Below are 19,264 nucleotides of genomic sequence, written 5' to 3' on the forward strand. Positions count from 1 at the left end.
AGGAATATCAGGGAATTTCAATCACATCAGGGAAATTTGGGAAAAAGAAAGCTGGAAAAATCTCTTTCTCGTCCCAGTAGATGGTTTATTTACTGAGGTGTCCTACACCATCACTGGCTGGGTGCAGCTGAGTACGTGCGCCGCTTCCCTACTCCTTCATTCCTACTGCTTCTCCTCTTCCTACCACTCCCCTCAGCTTGGCAGTCAGTGCTACCGCCAATTCTTGCTGCTAGCCTAGCAACAGCCGACAGGAGGCAGGGAGGCATGAGGAGTGGTTTGTTTGGATCTGATTCCCAGAGTCTGTAGACACAGTGACCAGAGACAGCAGATGTGTGCATGAGTTGTGTCTCAGTGACAGTGTGAATGTGTGTGTGCCCTCGTTTTCTGACAAAACTACAGCTGAAAATTTAGTTGAGAGAGTGTGATTGTTTTTTCTATGTGCCTGCCTGCGACTCAGCAATCATCTTTGCGGTGAGTTGCCACCTGTCCTCATTCTGTTGTTATTGAGTTGCAAACTTTATTGTTACAGGAAATAAACACACTAGAGGTGCTCTAACCGTGTCTGTTGCATAGGACTGCCTTTCACCTATTCTATCATTACATAATGGATGAACATTCTTTTGGTGTATGTAAGTTCCTTAACTATTTATAGTTACCGAAATGTCATTTGGCTATCTTTAAAGTTGCGAAAGACCTTATTCTCTGAAGATTGATAGAGTCTCATTCTCCTAATGTATCAAAATAGCTATTTTATTTATGTCATCAGGAGCCAATTATACTGAAGCTGAAGTTCACATGCCTATATTTCTTATAACACACATACATAATCTGCATCTCTTGCATTATTAAAACTCACTAACAGTATCTGGAACAATTGGTGAAACATTTATAGCTCAATTTGTTAAAATGTATTGATATCCACAGAATGGTAAATATTTTTTCTGCGTGCCTCTGGAGCAAACTGCCTTCATTATTTATTTCTAATTTTGTTATAACTTTCTAAAACTGTCTCCTGTTACGTCTTTTCCACTATTTTGTTGCACTTTTATTTAGCTTATCTCAGAATAAATGTTTCAGTGTAGTAATCTAATTAATATAAATTTCTGAAAATCACTGTTTTAACTCTTCTGGTACATAATGTTAATGACATGCATTGTTCTTTAGGAAGCTGAGGCAGAAGGCAACAAGCAAATTTCTCATGAGGCATCCCATCGCTTGAGAGTCAACATGTACAATTTGGGAAGCAGAGTGCTGAGTGCAGTTATGGATGTATTTTCATATGGGTCACGTTCAACTGTTCACCTGCTGAGGCTTCTGATAGCTTCCCAGAAGATGCGCAAGAGGCTTACACCAGCTGTGCTTCCACACAAATTTTATTACACACTACGCAGTCTGCTTGATTCCATAAATGATGTTGCTATAAAGCAACTAGCTGTCTCTTACGCCAAGTATGTAAATATGTTATTAATTTTGTTTTAAGATTTAAATATAATGTTTTATAGACTTAAGACAGAAACTTTAAGCAAGTATAGTAAATATTGATTTACAGAACGTATCCCTCAATCACATGTTTCTATTGTCTTAACACTATTCTTACGAGGAATACTTTGTTATATTTATTTAATCGTGTCTGAGCTGCATCTGTAATTAATTAATAGGCTATATATACTAGACTACAAGTACATATATATATATTAATGATCTTCACATATCATAAGTCATCATTATTGTCAATAGCAAGGCTCATATCTCTCTCCAGTGTACAGCACACTTCACTGCAGCATCGTTGGCCAACTGCAGGTCTTGGAAAGTGCATGGAGCCAGCAAGGATGGACAGGTCAACAGGTGTGTCATCATTTCTTTTCCTCCACATTGTCAGGCTCTTCTTCGGCGTATCTCCACTTGAACAAGTTATCCTTTGATGTTCCAACTTTTCAGGCTGCCTTTATCCTACTTCTGTTACCACATTTATTCTCTGGTCGTAGATTGACTTTCATTTAGTGGACGTTGAAGTTTTATGATATCTTCCCTCGATTTAATTCTTGCCACCGCTGGCTATTGTATGTACAGGGGATGTCTTCTATCTTCACACTGCCTGCTTCGTTCGGTCACCACACGTTTGCCGTCTGATCTGTGTGGGGGAAGGGGGGGGGGGGGGAGAGAATTCTAGAACACATGTAAAGGAGATCACGGTTTGTAGGCTTCAGGCATCCCATAAGTAATCAACATGAGTCATTCAGTGCTGCATCTAGCTTCTGGGCATGTGTCGATCTTCTCCATACAGGGCATTCATATTCAGCTGGAGCAAACCACAATGCCAGGGATGATGCATGTAGAATTTCAGGATTTGCTCCCCAGTGTGAGTTGGTAAGTTTGCGGTTTATATCGCTCTGTGAGTTGACTTTTGCTCTAGTTTTTTCTACATGTTTCTTGTAAGACAATGTTTGATCTAACGTGACCCCAAGATAAACTGGGTTTGGACAGTGTTTAAGTTTAATTGAGTTCCATTCCAATTGTAATTCTCTGTTTGCTCCCTTATTGTTCAGATGAAATAAAAAAGTCTGTGTCACTGCTGGATTTGGTCGAAGCTGTTTCCTGTTGTAATATTCAGGTAGAACTTCCAAGGCATCTGTTAGATTTCTCTCAATCTGTTTGATTGATCTGGATTAGCAGGGAATGGCTACATCATCAGCATAGATAAAACTTCTTGTTGTTGGTCCAGTTGGTTGGTCATTTGTATACAGATTGAAAAGTAGAGGGGACAAAACACTACCATTCTTCAGGCTTCCAGCGACTTCTTTACTCTTGAAACTCCACATAGTATCTTCTGTTGGAGATCAGTGTGGTTTATCGTGTTGTATGCTGCTGATAAGTCGACAGACACCACACCAGTTTTTTCTCCCTTCTAAAAACTGGCCTCTATGTTTTGAGTTAGACAGAGGACTTAGCCAGTGCAAGACTTACCGGGTCTGAATCCTACTTGTTGTGGAATGATTTGGCTTTCTAGTTGTGGTCGTATTTTATTCAAGATTAGACGTTCATATAGTTTGCACAGCAGGGATATTGGACGATAGTTCTTGGCATCATCTCTTGATTTACCTGGCTTTGGGATAGCTACTACCTTCACCTTCGGCCATAGATTAGATACCGTCTTTTTCGACCAGCAGAAAGTATAGAGTTGTAAGAGCCATTCCTTAGCTAAGGGCCCTATGTTCTGTATAACTTCATTAATGACATCATTGGGACCATGGCCTTCCTGGGTTTCAAGGAACTGATAGCAGCTTCCATTTCTGTTGAAGTGAAGTATGACTCGTGTGGTATTTCAGCAACTTGTTGCCTCTTATACGAGGTGTCAATCTTACTGTTCCTGGTTGCTTTACCGTTCAAAATGAGCTGATGTGCGATTTAATCAGCTGTCATGGAAACCTGATCCTTGGAAGCTGCTGAGTCGCTAGACAATCGTTTTATGAGGTTTCAAGCTCTTCTGCTACTATGCTTCATGTCAAGATTCTCCAATGTATGTTTCCTGGACTCTTGTCGGTCTTTGCTTATAGTTTCAGTCAGCTGATCTCCAAGTTTGTTATATGATACTTGTTTATGTAATTCCTTTCTAAAGAATAGAAAATCTAATGCAGTTCAGTAATCTGACATGCTGGCAGAAGGTTCACAAAATAATGTGGCCTGTACATGCACAGACGGTGTTGTAGGGGAGGGGACAATTTTGGCGATGGGGGTTCCACTGTGCAATAGGTGAGGGGAAGGCTAGTCACAAACAGGATTGGCAATCAACAGCTAACGAATCTGTAAACTGTCTTATTAATCAATTATACCAGTACAACCAGTAATTTGACAAGTCATTCATTTCTTTTTAAAACACATGGCATTACAGGATTATGGTAAAATTCAACAAAGAAATGATTTTTTGCTCGCTTGTTAACCTTTCTTCTGTCAGAGAATCATCATAAGTGGCAGGTTTTGAGTAATGTCTACACTTGTTTTGTTGCCATGTTAACATTTGCTTCTTTTACCAAAAACACAGCAGTGTTTACAAAGCTCCACTTCACTTAAATGCTAATGCAGCTGCAATTGCAACAAAATCCTGAAACAGTGATTATTAAATAAGTAACTGAGGACAAGTCAAGTCAATAGCTTAAGAAAAGCTCATTCTCAAAATAAAAAGAAAGTGTAATTTCTTCACTTACATGGCAAATGCACACTAATTCTCATTTCACTAACTGCCTACAGTCATAAAATTACATTATTTTACTGATAAAATCTGTAGTTACTCAGATATTGCAGCAGATTGGATATTTCACTTTTTCACTATATGGTGAAATATTTTTCTCATTGCCTGCTACCATTTGCCAAAAACTAGTTTGCTATCTCAAATTGTTTATGAGATATGAGGGCTGTTACGAATATTTCACTCTCAGAGTTTTGTTTCTGCGTGTGAGCAGAAGTGAGTGCAGCACATAGAATCCATTTGCTCAATATTAAAGACACAAAAATTCAATATATTAGCTACACTTCATACACAGAGCAATGTACGACTTAACTTGCACCTAACAGAAATTCAATGTAATAACTACACTTCTTACGTAGTAATATATGACCTAACTTGCACCTAACATAAGCTCATAGTGACTCATATTTTTTATTGCAGTCTGTTCTAATTTAATGTGATTAGTTATTTAATTTCATAATATTATAGTAATTATGACTGTTGAGAAAATAATATGCATTTCACACTAAAGCTGATGAATGAGGCTGTGAGATGTGCAGGATTCAACTGAGAAAGATTGTACTTGCCACCACATCCGCAGTTGCATGAATCAGCCAATGGCCATCCTGAATTTGGCAAAGAATGTTTCTTTCTTAATGGATTAAGTACATAATTGATCAGGTGACAGCAAAAGAAGGTGGCCATTCCTTCAGAACATAGTGGTAGGCCTGCCAAACACTAAGGACAAGAATGCATTTCAAGAATGCATTTTTACACATGGTAGGCCAAGTTATTTTGTGCAAGCTCTACCACTTGAGCTTTGAAAGTTGTGTATTGGTTGTAAGATATTGAGTTGGAGTTATGTTGAGACCCTACTCACACAATAGTTTTTTTGATTACAAAGACTGTAAGAAGTATGCTGATGTGTGAGCTAATGATTTCAAAGCAGTGTGAGCAAATAATATTTCCTTGGTCTTCCAACTGTGTCAAGTGGTGTACATCCATGAACTTAAGGCTGAGTACTCCTTAGCCATTGCAGACAGCCAAATAACACTCATCCAAAAGCTCATGGCATTTTGCTGAGTTTTGAATTTGGAGAAAAATCCAAATATTGCAAAGTCAACAGTTTATAAACTGGAATTTGAATCATCACAACAAATGAAAAATTGAAACTTTTTAGACTGCACTCAAAATTTATTTTACAGAACTTGGAACAAACACATGAAATAAATGTGTCATCATGTACTTGGAATCAGAGAAGTTCATTGTAGGCAAATGCAGGTAGGTCATGCCAAGAAAACTTACTGCAGTTCAAGCACAAGTTTTGTGCCAGTGCTACCCCCCCAAAGAGCAACACAAACAAAGTACTTGAAGTTTGCACAAGTCTTTTATGAAGAGCGTAGTGGTATCACTACAATGGGCAGTTCACAACTCCTCAGTAGACAATTTTTTTTTGAGTCATCCTATATCCTCAGTTACTTGCCGGATGTATTCCTATCTCTGTCTTTCCATTCAGTTTTTAGCCTTTACACCCTATTCCAGTACATTTAAGGTTATTCCCTAATACCTTAATACATATCTTATCATCCTGACCCTTCTTCTTGTCAGTGTTTTTCATATGTTCCTTTCTTCACTGATTCTGCAGAGAACTTCCTCATTCCTTATCATATCAGTTCATCTAATTTTCAACATTCTGCAGTAGTACCAACATCTCAAACACTTTGATTCTCTTCTGTTCCAGTTCTCTCACAGTCCATGCTTCACAGTGCTCTGCTCCAAATGTACATTCTCAGAAGTTTCTTCCTCAAATTAAAGACTATGTTTGATACCAGTAGACTGCCATAGTTCACATCATGTAGGAAGGCAGCCCAACTTTCAGCTGTTCTGCGCATCCCCCACCATTAACTGCTAGCAGCCAATAAAATTCATTCTTTCATTCTCTCTTCCAGCGGCTAGCCACAAGTTGCAAACAGGACTGCAAGAATCTCTCTCCCACATGCTGTGCTGTTGCCATATTTTGTGACAACGCAGTTTCATTCACAGAGCGACCAAATTATTCATTGAGATGTCGATGTTGCTTTCTTGTAGCAGTATAGTTGTGAATGTTTATCTGTAAACGTTTTAGTATGATTTTCAAATGAACATGTCAGGTGACGGCAATAAATTTGGAGTTTCCCACATGCAATTGCAATTAAATTGCGTGCCTATGGAGTATTGTCTTAGCTGTGCGACTGGACTTGTGATTCCCTGTCAGAAAGGTCACATTATGTATTATTAGATAGAAAAATGTTGAGTAAAACTGAAGTGCTATCTGGCGTTTGCAAGGAAGTGTTGTAGATCTTCTTCTGTTACTGATTTACTAAACAATTTAGGAAACAATCTTAGCAGCCCTCTTAGACTGTTTGCAGATGATGCTGTGATTAACCACCTTATAATGTCAGACGATTAAAAAAAATAAATTACAAAATGATTTAGATAAGATACGAATCTGTATGGTGAGAGAAGTGACAATTGACTCTAATTAATGAAAAATCTGAAGTCTCCACATGAGTACTAAAAGGAGCCCACTAAATTTCAGTTTACAGGATAAAACACACAAATTTAAAGGCTGTAAAATTCAACTATATACTTAGGTATTAAAATTATGAATAACTTAAGTTGCAATGATTGCATGGATAACGTTGTGTGGAAAGCAAACCAACAACTGTGATTTATTGGTAGAAAAGTTAGAAAATGCAACATGTCTACTAAAGACACTACTTACACCACAATTTTCTGCCCTCTTCTGGAATATTGCTGTCCAGTCTAGGATCCACAGCAGATAGGATTGATTGAAAAAGTCCAAATAAAGGTAACTAGTTTTGTGTTATTGCAAAAAAGGGGAGAGACTGCAACAGATATGATACGCGAATTGGGCTGGCAGTCATCAAAACAAAGGCATTTTTTGTTGTTGCAGGATCTTGTCATCAAATATCAGTCGCCAATTTTCTCCTCAGAGTATGAAAATACTTGTTGGTGCCCACCTGCATAGGCAGGAACAATCATCGTAATAAAATAAGAGAAATTAGAGCTGACACGGAAAGATTAAAGTGTTCGTGTTTCCCGCGTACTGGTCGAGAGTGGAACTGTAGAGAATAGCTAGAACATGGTTCGATGAATCCTCTGCCAGGCACTTAATTGTGAACTGCAGAGTGATCTTGTGGGTGTAGATTACTTCACAAGCAGTCGAGAAAGTTTTTTTCCTGCATTTATAACATTTTCAAATGTGAATCTGAAAGTGAGACTTCTGTTTCTGACATTTTGAAGACGCAAGAACGAACTGCAGAAGCACATTTCGGCAAGAGAACTGTACAGAGAATACTAAACAAAGTGTCAGAGCTGTAGATACCTCAGGAAACTTAGTTTTCAAATCACTTAGAAAGCATCAAAATCGCAAGAAACCTGTAAAATACATGTTTTTGATACGATGTTTTAAAGCGTTCCATGCTTGAAATGTATATAAGAAGGGAATCCCCGACATTGCAAAAGCTTGTTACAGCTATACCTGAGCAGATTGGTTTCAAATTTAGTGCTTTGTCAATGCAACTAATTTTAAAAGACATTGGTTTCAAAATCATTAAGAAGATAAATTGAAAGAAGTGACAAAGAAGCAGCAAGAACAACTTACCTTACAAAGATGCATGATACAAGAGGAGGAGGTAGTTCTAGAGTGTACTGTCTTTTTGAAGCATGGGTGAATCAAAATCATTCCATGAATACCTACTGGAAAATGAGTGATGACACTGGCAGTTTTAAAGCTCCCATAGGAAAAGGTTCTTGGATACTCATTCTGCATGCTGGCTCTTCTTCTAATTTGGTTCCCGAGAGTAAACTTGTATTTAGGTGTAAGAAAAACAGTAGTGACTACCTTTCGGAAATTAACACTGTAACTTTCAAGAAGGGGTTTGCTGCAAAATTCTGCCATACCTTGCTTCGAAGTCGGTCATCGTAACTACCATGCCAGTTATCATTCATCTGTCATAGAGAAGAGACCAACTACGAGAGTCAGGAAAGGGGATATTGCACCCTGGCTGAGGAATAAAAATATTCCGGACAATTTAAACCACACTTGCGCTGGAATCATGCAGCTCTTAATTTATAAGTCACGCGACAGAATATACAAATTTGTCTTTCTTGCATGTGAATGGCGTCACACTGTTTTGCTTTTACCCACATATCAGTGTCAGTATAACCTGATAAAATTAATTTGCGCACAGGTCACAAGCTAGAGATAATAGACACTGAAACACCTTTGGATGAAGCAACAGACTGCATCTCAGTTCAGCGGGAGCACAAAACTCCGACAGGGAGGTGAAGATGGATAAAAGCCTCAACTTATCATCCTAAATTTACAATCACATGGTTTGGACATGGACTCGGATAGCAGATGGTATTACGATGTAGGCTTTGAAACAAAGTAAAGTAATAATCTTTCTTGGTTTTAAAGAAAGGTTTAAAAATGTTTTTGTCAATGTATCTGTTGTGTGGATAGTACATGAGCTTTTACTGACTGGGAATATCTAGCCTACGAAATATCAATACATTGCCCAAAGAGATATTAAGCTTCTCGCAGCGTGTGATATGTTCTAATTATTCGTGAGAATGCTGCTGGATAAATTCGTCAAAAACTCCAATATTTTGACAAAGTAAACCCCTGTCATTTTCAAGGCAGGAATTGGAAAATGCCTTAAAATGAAAGGGAGGGTTACCTGTTGAGATATCAGTGGCCTTCGATGTTGTCGGTCAGCATTCCATCGGGTTATTCACAGATGGCTAATTGTTTGCTTGTTCAGTGGCTCATAAATCCATTCTCCCACTGTAATGTCGAACAAATTGACTTAAACTCATAATTCCTGTTGACACCGAAAAATATGAAACATTCTGACAATTTTTACAGTAGTCTTGTGCACTAGTCCTTGCTACCAGTAATTCTTTTTTACTTTGAACTGCACACCCACATAAGCACATTACACACATTAAAAACAAATTATATTAAGTAGAAGCAGTTACCAAACCAATATAATGATTTTGGTTTGTGTTTGAAGTTTATTTTGTTGAGTATTACATTTTTCTAATAATACAGTCCAAATCGCAGTAAATGGCAATTATGCAACCATTTTCGATGATCTCATCATTAGACAGTCATTGTTTTGAGAAAAATTGTACTCGACATCTTCACAAAGCTGTGTCAGCTGTTCTCGTATTATGACATCACACAGACAATTGCTGTTCATCAGTGGACACAACCTCGAGACATGAAGCGAGATTCCTCACGTGTAGACGAGTAATCGAAATTGGTTGTAAAACGTATTGCTCCCTCATAGATTTGAACATACAATACAATGTGCCAAAGGCAAAAGATCCTGATTGTTGTCCACAGCAACACAGAGTTTGTTTGACAGCTCTTGTCACCACGCATGTGCAGACCTGATCCCCTCCACACTTCCTTATTGTCCCTCCTCTATGTGCGGAAGCACCATCCTAAGTGAAGTGGGGTGTGGTCTGCTCATTACTTCCTCCTTGCTTTATCCATCATGGGTTATTTTACTTACAAGGTAGCAAGATTCCTTAGCTTCTTCTTCATAATCACCAATTTTATATGAAATTACTAGTGTTACTACTTTTTTCTGGTTTATTCTCAATCAGTATTCTATACTCTTTAGATCACTGGTTCCCAACATTTTTGAGCTGTTACCCATAAGTGGAGTTAGTTATTAGCTGCTACCCTCCTCCCTCCTCTCCCGCCATCATCAAAATTAGTGATTACCTCAACTTAGGAAAGAAAAACAGTTCCATTTTAACACTTTTATTTTTAAAAAGACAAATTATATTTAGATGTAGGTGTTTTACTAAACCATGAACTAATGTCCCCTCCAAGAACCATGGACCTTGCCGTTGGTGGGGAGGCTTGCGTGCCTCAGTGATACAGATAGCCGTACCGTAGGTGCAACCACAACGGAGGGGTATCTGTTGAGAGACCAGACAAACGTGTGGTTCCTGAAGAGGGGCAGCAGCCTTTTCAGTAGTTGCAGGGGCAACAGTCTGGATGATTGACTCATCTGGTCTTGTAACACTAACCAAACCGGCCTTGCTGTGCTAGTACTGCGAACGGCTGAAAGCAAGGGGAAACTACAGCCGTAATTTTTCCCGAGGACATGCGGCTTTACTGTATGGTTAAAAAGTGAAATGGATAGGTTAAAGTTGGATATAGTAGGAATTAGTGAAGTTTGGTGGCAGAAGGAACAAGACTTTAGGTCAGGCGAATACAGGGCTATAAATACAAAATCAAATAGGGGTAATGCAGGAGTCGGTTTAATAATGAATAAAAAAATGCGGGTAAGCTACTACAAACACCATAGTGAACTCATTATTGTGGCCAACATAGACACGAAGCCCGCACCTACTACAGTAGTACACATTTATATGCCAACTAGCTCTGCAGATGATGAAGAAATTGAAGAAATGTATGATGAAATAAAAGAAATTATTCAAATAGTGAAGGGAGATGAAAGTTTAATAGTCATGGGTGACTGGAATTCGTCAGTAGGAAAAGGGAGAGAAGGAAACGTAGTAGGTGAATATGGATTGGGGCTAAGAAATGAAAGAGGAAGCCACCTGGTAGAATTTTGCATAGATCATAACTTAATCATAGCTAACACTTTGTTCAAGAATCATAAAAGAAGGTTTTATACATGGAAGAACCCTGGAGATACTAAAAGGTATCAGATAGATTATATAATGGTAAGACAGAGATTTAGGAACCAGGTTCTAAATTGTAAGACATTTCCAGGGGCAGATGTGGACTCTGACCACAATCCATTGGTTATGAACTGTAGATTAAAACTGGAGAAACTGCAAAAAGGTGGGAATTTAAAGAGATGGGACCTGGATAAACTGAAAGAACCAGAGGTTGTACAGAGTTTCAGGGAGAGCATAAGGGAACAATTGATAGGATTGGGGGAAAGAAATACAGTAGAAGAAGAATGAATAGCTTTGAGAGATGAAGTAGTTAAGGCAGCAGAGGATCAAGTAGGCAAAAAGACGAGGGCTAGTAGAAATCCTTGGGTAACAGAAGAAATATTGAATTTAATTGATGAAAGGAGAAAATATAAAAATGCAGTAAATGAAGCAGACAAAAAGGAATACAAACGTCTCAAAAATGAGATCAACAGGAAGTGCAGGGATGGCTAGAGGACAAATGTAAGGATGTAGAGGCTTATCTCACTAGGGGTAAGATAGATACTGCCTACAGGAAAATTAAACAGACCTTTGGAGAGAAGAGAACCACTTGTATGAATATCAAGAGCTCAGATGGAAACCTAGTTCTAAGCAAAGAAGGGAAAGCAGAAAGGTGGAACGAGTATATAGAGGGTCTATACAAGGGCAATGTACTTGAGGACAATGTTATGGGAAATGGAAGAGGATTTAGATGAAGATGGAATGGGAGATACGATACTGCGTGAAGAGTTTGATAAAGCACTGAAAGACCTGAGTCGAAACAAGGCCCCGGGAGTAGACAACATTCCATTAGAACTACTGACGGCCTTGGGAGAGCCAGTCTTGACAAAACTCTACCATCTGGTGAGCAAGGTGTATGAGACAGGTGAAATACCCTCAGACTTCAAGAAGAATATTATAATTCCAATCCCAAAGAAAGCAGGTGCTGACAGATGTGAAAATTACCGAACAATCAGTTTAATAAGTCACGGATGCAAAATACTAAAGCGAATTCTTTACAGACGAATGGAAAAACTGGTAGAAGCCGACCTCGGGGAAGATCAGTTTGAATTCCGTAGGAGTATTGGAACATGTGAGGCAATGCTGACCTTACTATCTTAGAAGCTAGATTAAGGAAAGACAAACCTATGGTTATAGCATTTGTAGACTTAGAGAAAGCTTTTGACAATGTTGACTGTAATACTCTCTTTCAAATTCTGAAGGTGGCAGGGGTAAAATACAGGGAGCGAAAGGCTATTTACAATTTGTACAGAAACCAGATGGCATTTATAAGAGTTGAGGGGCATGAAAGGGAAGCAGTGGTTGGGAACGGAGTGGACAGGGTATGTTATTCAATCTGTATATTGAGCAAGCATTGAAGGAAACAAAAGCAGGGTGTCTACGGCCCGGGACATCCAGGAATTCCGGGAAAAACCCGGGAATTTTTTCATCCGGGAAAAACCCAGGATTTTTTTAGAATTCCGGGATTTTTCGTTGTTTTAGATTTCAGTTTTGTAGGTGTGACGTGTAAGATCTGATACGCTGACAAAGAACTTTAGTCCACTACTGCTGAATAATATTGCAGCAATGAAACACAAATCAGAGAATAACACCAAAATAAAAGTTTAGTTGCATAGAAAATGGGTAATTTACACAATGCACAGACCAGCTTGCTGACACCGTTAAGTGTCAAAGGCTTTAGGTCGAAGATTATGCAGTACGTCACAGTTGTTTACATTTCTGACAGGTCACCAGAAAATATTACGAATAGTGGCTTGAGATGCGTTACTTTCCAAGGAAATTTCCACGCAAGATGGTTTATGTTACGTGTGAGAATGTGCAGTGAATTTCTTAAATCACAGGGCGTTATAACTCTCATTCAAAACGTAACACTTTGAGGATCAGCCATTTGAAAAATGTCGGGCCGAGAAGATAAGTCATTTATGCCACTATTTAAAATTTTACCGACACATTTGTATTTGATATGACTTAACGTGTAACACACGCTAAAAAAAAGACCGAGCTTCAAGTTAGTTTTCATATTTAATGTTGTTTTTACATAGATAAAAAATTATGCGATCGATGGCAAAAAGTGTAATTGACCTTCAGAAAAATATGCATAATGTGTTACGGGGTAATGTCACAAGTCTTTTCATGCCAGAACACCTCGACTTTTCTACGCAACTGATAATCATTTTGGCACGATTTTAATTGCCAAATTAGAGGCTGTTAGTAGGCCTACGGACTGCCTATGATTGTAGGACTAATATCAGTGGATGTCAATAGACGATGCAATTCTCGTTCGTACATACACATCTACTTACGAGTTAACCGCTGTAGAAACGCACTTTGCTCAGTTGAGCGAGCTCGGCCTACCTTCGTAACGTACGCGCCGCGGCCTGTCTTTCTCGTAGGCCTCGTGCTCTGAATAACTGCCATCATTCGCTAGCGAGATCACGTGACATGAGCTATGACTGGCTGACAAAAGTGCATCGCTCAACGCAATCTCTATTTTAGAGTTTCGGAAGCTACCGTGCTGTAATTTGTGGAATTTGTGTATATACTTTCACAATACGAAAATAAACTCTGTGCATATTGTCTCGCATCAAACGACTTTCCAAACGCATTGTTTTTCCTGGATTTCGTTTCGTAAAGTGCTGGGACGTCCTCCGCCGGTATAAGACCTTTACGATTCAAAGGATTGATAGGTTTTACAGCTCCCAGGGAAAGTATACTGTTGCTTAACACGCATGTATTTTCACCCGCTTTATACGTAATTTCATCGGGGAGAAATTGTGTTTTTAACCGGGAAATCCGGGAAAAATCCGAGATTTTTTTTTCTTGTCCACGTAGACACCCTGAAAAGAAAAATTTGGAGTAGGTATTAAAAGCCTTGGAGAAGAAATAAAAACTTTGAGGTTCGCCAATGACATTGTAATTCTGTCATAGACAGCAAAGGACTTGGAAAAGCAGTTGAACAGAATGGATAGTGTCTTGAAAGGAGGATATAAGATTAACATCAACAAAAGCAGAATGAGGATAATGGAATGTAGTCGAATTAAGTCGGGTGATGCTGAGGTAATTAGATTAAGAAATGAGATACTTAAAGTAGTAAAGGAGTTTTGCTATTTGGGGAGCAAAATAACTGATGATGGTCGAAGTAGAGGAGATACGAAATGTAGACTGGCAATGGCAAGGAAAGCGTTTCTGAAGAAGAGAAATTTGTTAACATCGAGTATAGATTTAAGTGTCAGGAAGTCGTTTCTGAAAGTATTTGTATCGAGTGTAGCCTTGTATGGAAGTGAAACATGGACGATAACTAGTTTTGACAAGAAGATAATAGAAGCTTTTGAAATGTGTTGCTACAGAAGAATGCTGAAGATTAGATGGGTAGATCACATAACTAATGAGGAGGTACTGAATAGGATTGGGGAGGAGAGAAGTTTGTGGCACAACTTGACTAGAGGAAGGGATCGGTTGGTAGGTCATGTTCTGAGGCATCAAGGGATCACCAATTTAGTATTGGAGGGCAGTGTGGAGGGTAAAAATCATAGAGGGAGACCAAGAGATGAATGCACTAATCAGATACAGAAGGATGTAGGTTTCAGTAGGTACTGGGAGATGAAGAAGCTTGCACATGATAGAGTAGCATGGAGAGCTGCAACGAACTAATGTGTCAGTGACACAATTGGTATTGTGTGCTTCTAAAAATGTTTTTAAATCTGACTACCCACATCGTACAAAACACACATCCTCTCCCCTACTCCTCTTTTTAGTGATGCTTGCTTCATCCATTCCACACACCCTCATTTAAAAATCAATTAAATTAAAATGTGTGCTGTACTTACTGTCTTTAAATCACCTGATTGTTTGACTTCTCTACTGGGAGAAATTTAAAGACATCAGGCTGTCAATATTTTGCTCCTGACTACTGACACTAATAATAATAGCAATAATAATAATAACACAGAAGAAACCCACAAAACCAGCATGGCAACATGGGCTACAGATCAGAATAGAAAAACTGAGAAAAGACATCGGACAGCTAACACAATTTATAAGAAATGAAATATCAGACAAAAAACAAAAAAAAGGTTAGGTAAAATATCACAACAAGAAGCGATAGAGCAATTAGATGAAAAGAAGCAGAAATTACAAGCATTGGCCAAACGACTTAGAAGATACAAAAAAAGTGAAAATAGAAACAAAACCAAACATTCAACACAAACCAAAAGAAATTTTACCAGATAATAGATAACACACACATTAAAATAGACAATCCACCAAACATAACAGACATGGAACACTTCTGGAGCAACAGGAAACAAAGGGTGTTATTAGGAAAGAGACATGTATCAAGCTATCAGGCATCATCCAACTGGGAACTAATTACATGTGGGGTCCCACAAGGTTCCATTTTGGGGCCCTTACTTTTCCTTGTGAATATCAATGACCTTTCATCAGTAACATTACCAGATGCCAAGTTTGTTTTGTTTGCCGATGATACAAACATTTCAATAAATAGCAAATCAAGTGTAGTCTTAGAAAGATCAGCCAATAAAATATTTGTGGACATTAATCACTGGTTCCTAGCCAATTCTTTGTCACTAAACTTTGAAAAAACACACTACATGCAGTTCAGAACTTGTAAGGGGTGTCCCAAGAGTATATGCCTAACATACGATGACAAGAAGATAGAAGAAGTGGACAGTGTTAAATTCTTGGGATTACAGCTTGATAATAAATTCAACTGGGAGGAGCACACCACAGAACTGCTGAAGCGTCTTAACAAATCTCTGTTTGCAATGCGAATTTTGTCAGACATAGGGGATATAAAAATGAAAAAGCTGGCATACTATGCTTACTTTCATTCCATAATGTCATATGGGATTATTTTTTGGGGTAATTCATCAAGCCAAGCTAAAGTTTTCCGGGCACAAAAACGTGCAGTAAGAATTATATGTGGTGTGAACTCAAGAACATCCTGCAGAAGCCTGTTTAAGGAACTAGGGATACTAACTACAGCTTCCCAATATATTTATTCCTTAATGAAATTTGTCATTAAAAATATATCACTTTTTCAAACCAACAGCTCAATTCATGGAATCAATACTAGAAATAAGAATAATCTTCACAAGGATTTAAAGTCACTTAGTCTTGTACAAAAAGGTGTGTATTATTCAGGAGCACACATTTTCAATAACTTGCCAGCAGCCATAAAAAGCTTAACAACCAATGAAATTCAGTTTAAGAGAAGCCTAAAGGATTTATTGGTGGCCAACTCCTTTACTCCATTGATGAATTTCTTAGTAAAACCAACTGATTTGTATATAAGTACAACATAACTTCTGCACAATTTCAGTGCAGTAATGTGTTCACTGAAAATTTGTGTGTGTGTGTGTGTGTGTGTGTGTGTGTGTGTGTGTGTGGTTGTGTGTAAGTATAATCTAACTTCTGCACCATTTCAGTGCAGTAATGTGTTCATTGTAAATAAGTATTACAGTAGTTGTATTACATGTTTATTACCTTATAAATAAATAAAAAACTTTTTTATTTTAAATTCAGTGCATTAGTATTTGTAAAATGACTTTTAGTGTTCATTAAAAAATGACGATCATTCCACTTGGGACCTGTGGAATGGTACATTAGCTTATTTGTTTTAGTTGTAAATATTTGTCATGTATTGTTGTTTTTCTGACATGTTCCACATCCTGGAGGACCTCCTCACTACGGATCAATTGGAATGAAAGTAAATCTAATCTAATCTAATCTAATCTAATATGGTCAAACCCGGTACAACATAACAGACATGTATGGTGGATACAAGCAGAAACAGACACATACAAGATAATACTACAAATGCCTGAAGTAATAATTTTGCAACATGAAGTCACCCGAGCAATTAATTCTACTCACAATTGGAAAGCCCCTGGAAAATATAAAATAGCAAATTTCTGGCTAAAGAAGTTCACTTCAACACATTCACATCTAACTAAATTATTTAACAGTTACATTGCAGACCCATACACATTCCCTGATACACTTACACAAAGAATAACTTATCTGAAACCTAAAGATCAAGCAGACACAGCAAACCCAGCTAAATATCGCCCCATAACATGCCTACCAACAATATACAAAATATTAACTTCAGTCATTACACAGAAATTAATGACACATACAACACAGAACAAAATTATAAATGAAGAACAAAAAGGCTGCTGCAAAGGAGCATGAGGATGTAAAGAGCAACTGATAATAGATGCAGAGGTGACATATCAAGCTAAATCTAAACAAAGATCGCTACGCTACGCATACATTGATTACCAAAAAACTTTTGGTAGTGCACCCCACTCATGGTTACTACAAATATTGGAAATATACAAAGTAGATCCTAAATTGATACAGTTCCTGAACATAGTAATGAAAAATTGGAAAACTACACTTAATATCAGAACAAATTCAAATAATATCACATCACAGACAATACAGATTAAGCATGGAATATACCAAGGAGACTCATTTAAGTCCTTTCTGATTCTGCCTTGCTCTGAACCCACTATCCAACATGCTAAATAATACAAGTTATGGATACAATATTACTGGAACATACCCACACAAAATCACACAGTTGCTATTCATGGATGATCTAAAACTACTGGCAGTAACCAATCAACAACTCAACCAATTACTAAAGATAACAGAAGTATTCAGCAATGATATAAATATGGCTTTTGGAACAGACAAATGTAAGAAAAATAGCATAGTCAAGGGAAAACACACTAAACAAGAAGATTACATATTGGATAACCACAGAGACTACATAGAAGTGATGGAAAAAACAGATGCCTATAAATATCAAGGATACAGACAAAAAATAGGAATAGATAATACAAATATTAAAGAAGAACTAAAAGAAAAATATAGACAAAGACTAACAAAAATACTGAAAACAGAATTGACAGCAAGAAACAAGACAAAAGCTATAAATACTTATGCTATACCAATATTGACCTACTCATTTGGAGTAGTGAAATGTAGTAACACAGACCTAGAAGCACTCAATACACTTACACGATCACAATGCCACAAATATAGAATACATCACATACATTCAGCAACAGAAAGATTCACATTAAGCAGAAAGGAAGGGGAAGGGGATTTATCGACATAAAAAACCTATATTATGGACAGGTAGACAATTTAAGAAAATTCTTTATAGAACGAGCAGAAACCAGCAAAATACGCAAAGCAATCACTCATATAAATACATCGGCTACACCATTGCAATTTCATAACCACTTCTACAACCCTTTAGATAACGTAACATCAACAGATATGAAGAAAGTAAATTGGAAAAAGAAAACACTACATGGCAAGCACCAGTATCATCTAACACAGCCATTCCTCTGCAATTGAACTGCCTGCTCTGGTATTCCTTTGTCTCAGTATCCACATAATTAGCAAACTTCAAATGCCTCTTATCATGCCTCAGTACTTCCACAATGATTTTTGTGGATGATTCTCTTAAACTTCAGTCTACTCTTCATCATTAGCAAATTGTGATCATAGTCTGTTTTTGTTCCTGGGTACACGTTAAAATCCAATATCTGATTTTGAAATATCTGTCTGACTAGGATGTATTCCACATGGAATCTTCCCATGTCTCAGGGTCTTTTCCAAGTATACCTCCTCCTCTTGTGATTCTTGAACTACCACCCGAAATTTATTGCAGAACTCATTTAGTCTTTCGTCTTTCTCATTCCTACAGCCATTATTATTAGATTTTTATCTCCCTTTACATACTGAATTATCTGTACAGTATCCTCATATATCTGTACAATATCCTAATATTGTTGTTGTTGTGGTCTTCAGTCCTGAGACTGGTTTGATGCAGCTCTCTATGCTACTCTATCCTGTGCAAGCTTCTTCATCTCCCAGTACCTACTGCAACCTACATCCTTCTGAATCTGCTTAGTGTATTCATTTCTTGGTCTCCCTCTACGATTTTTACCCTCCACGCTGCCCTCCAATACTAAACTGGTGATCCCTTGATGCCTCACAACATGTCCTACCAACCGATCCCTTCTTCTGGTCAGGTTGTGCCACAAACTTCTCTTCTCCCCAATCCTCTTCAATACTTCCTCATTAGTTATGTGATCTACCCATCTAATCTTCAGCATTCTTCTGTAGCACCACATTTCGAAAGCTTCTATTCTCTTCTTGTCCAAACTATTTATCGTCCCTGTTTCACTTAAATCTATACTCGATGTTAACAAATTTCTC

At 37.9% G+C, this 19,264-nt stretch overlaps 1 protein-coding gene across 1 annotated transcript in view; it reads left to right on the forward strand.

Moving 5' to 3' along the window:
• Positions 1-1,170: 1,170 nt before the first annotated feature.
• The window catches only part of LOC126161703 (uncharacterized), a 28,690-nt gene continuing 10,596 nt past the window's right edge, over positions 1,171-19,264 (forward strand). Inside the window, exon 1 of the mRNA XM_049917728.1 lies at positions 1,171-1,448. Coding sequence (XP_049773685.1) covers positions 1,228-1,448 — 221 coding nt within the window. The 5' untranslated portion in view covers positions 1,171-1,227. The remainder of the gene's footprint in view (positions 1,449-19,264) is intronic.

Source organism: Schistocerca cancellata, chromosome 2 (genome assembly GCF_023864275.1).
Source record: "Schistocerca cancellata isolate TAMUIC-IGC-003103 chromosome 2, iqSchCanc2.1, whole genome shotgun sequence".
In the NCBI taxonomy this organism is placed as follows: domain Eukaryota; kingdom Metazoa; phylum Arthropoda; class Insecta; order Orthoptera; family Acrididae; genus Schistocerca; species Schistocerca cancellata.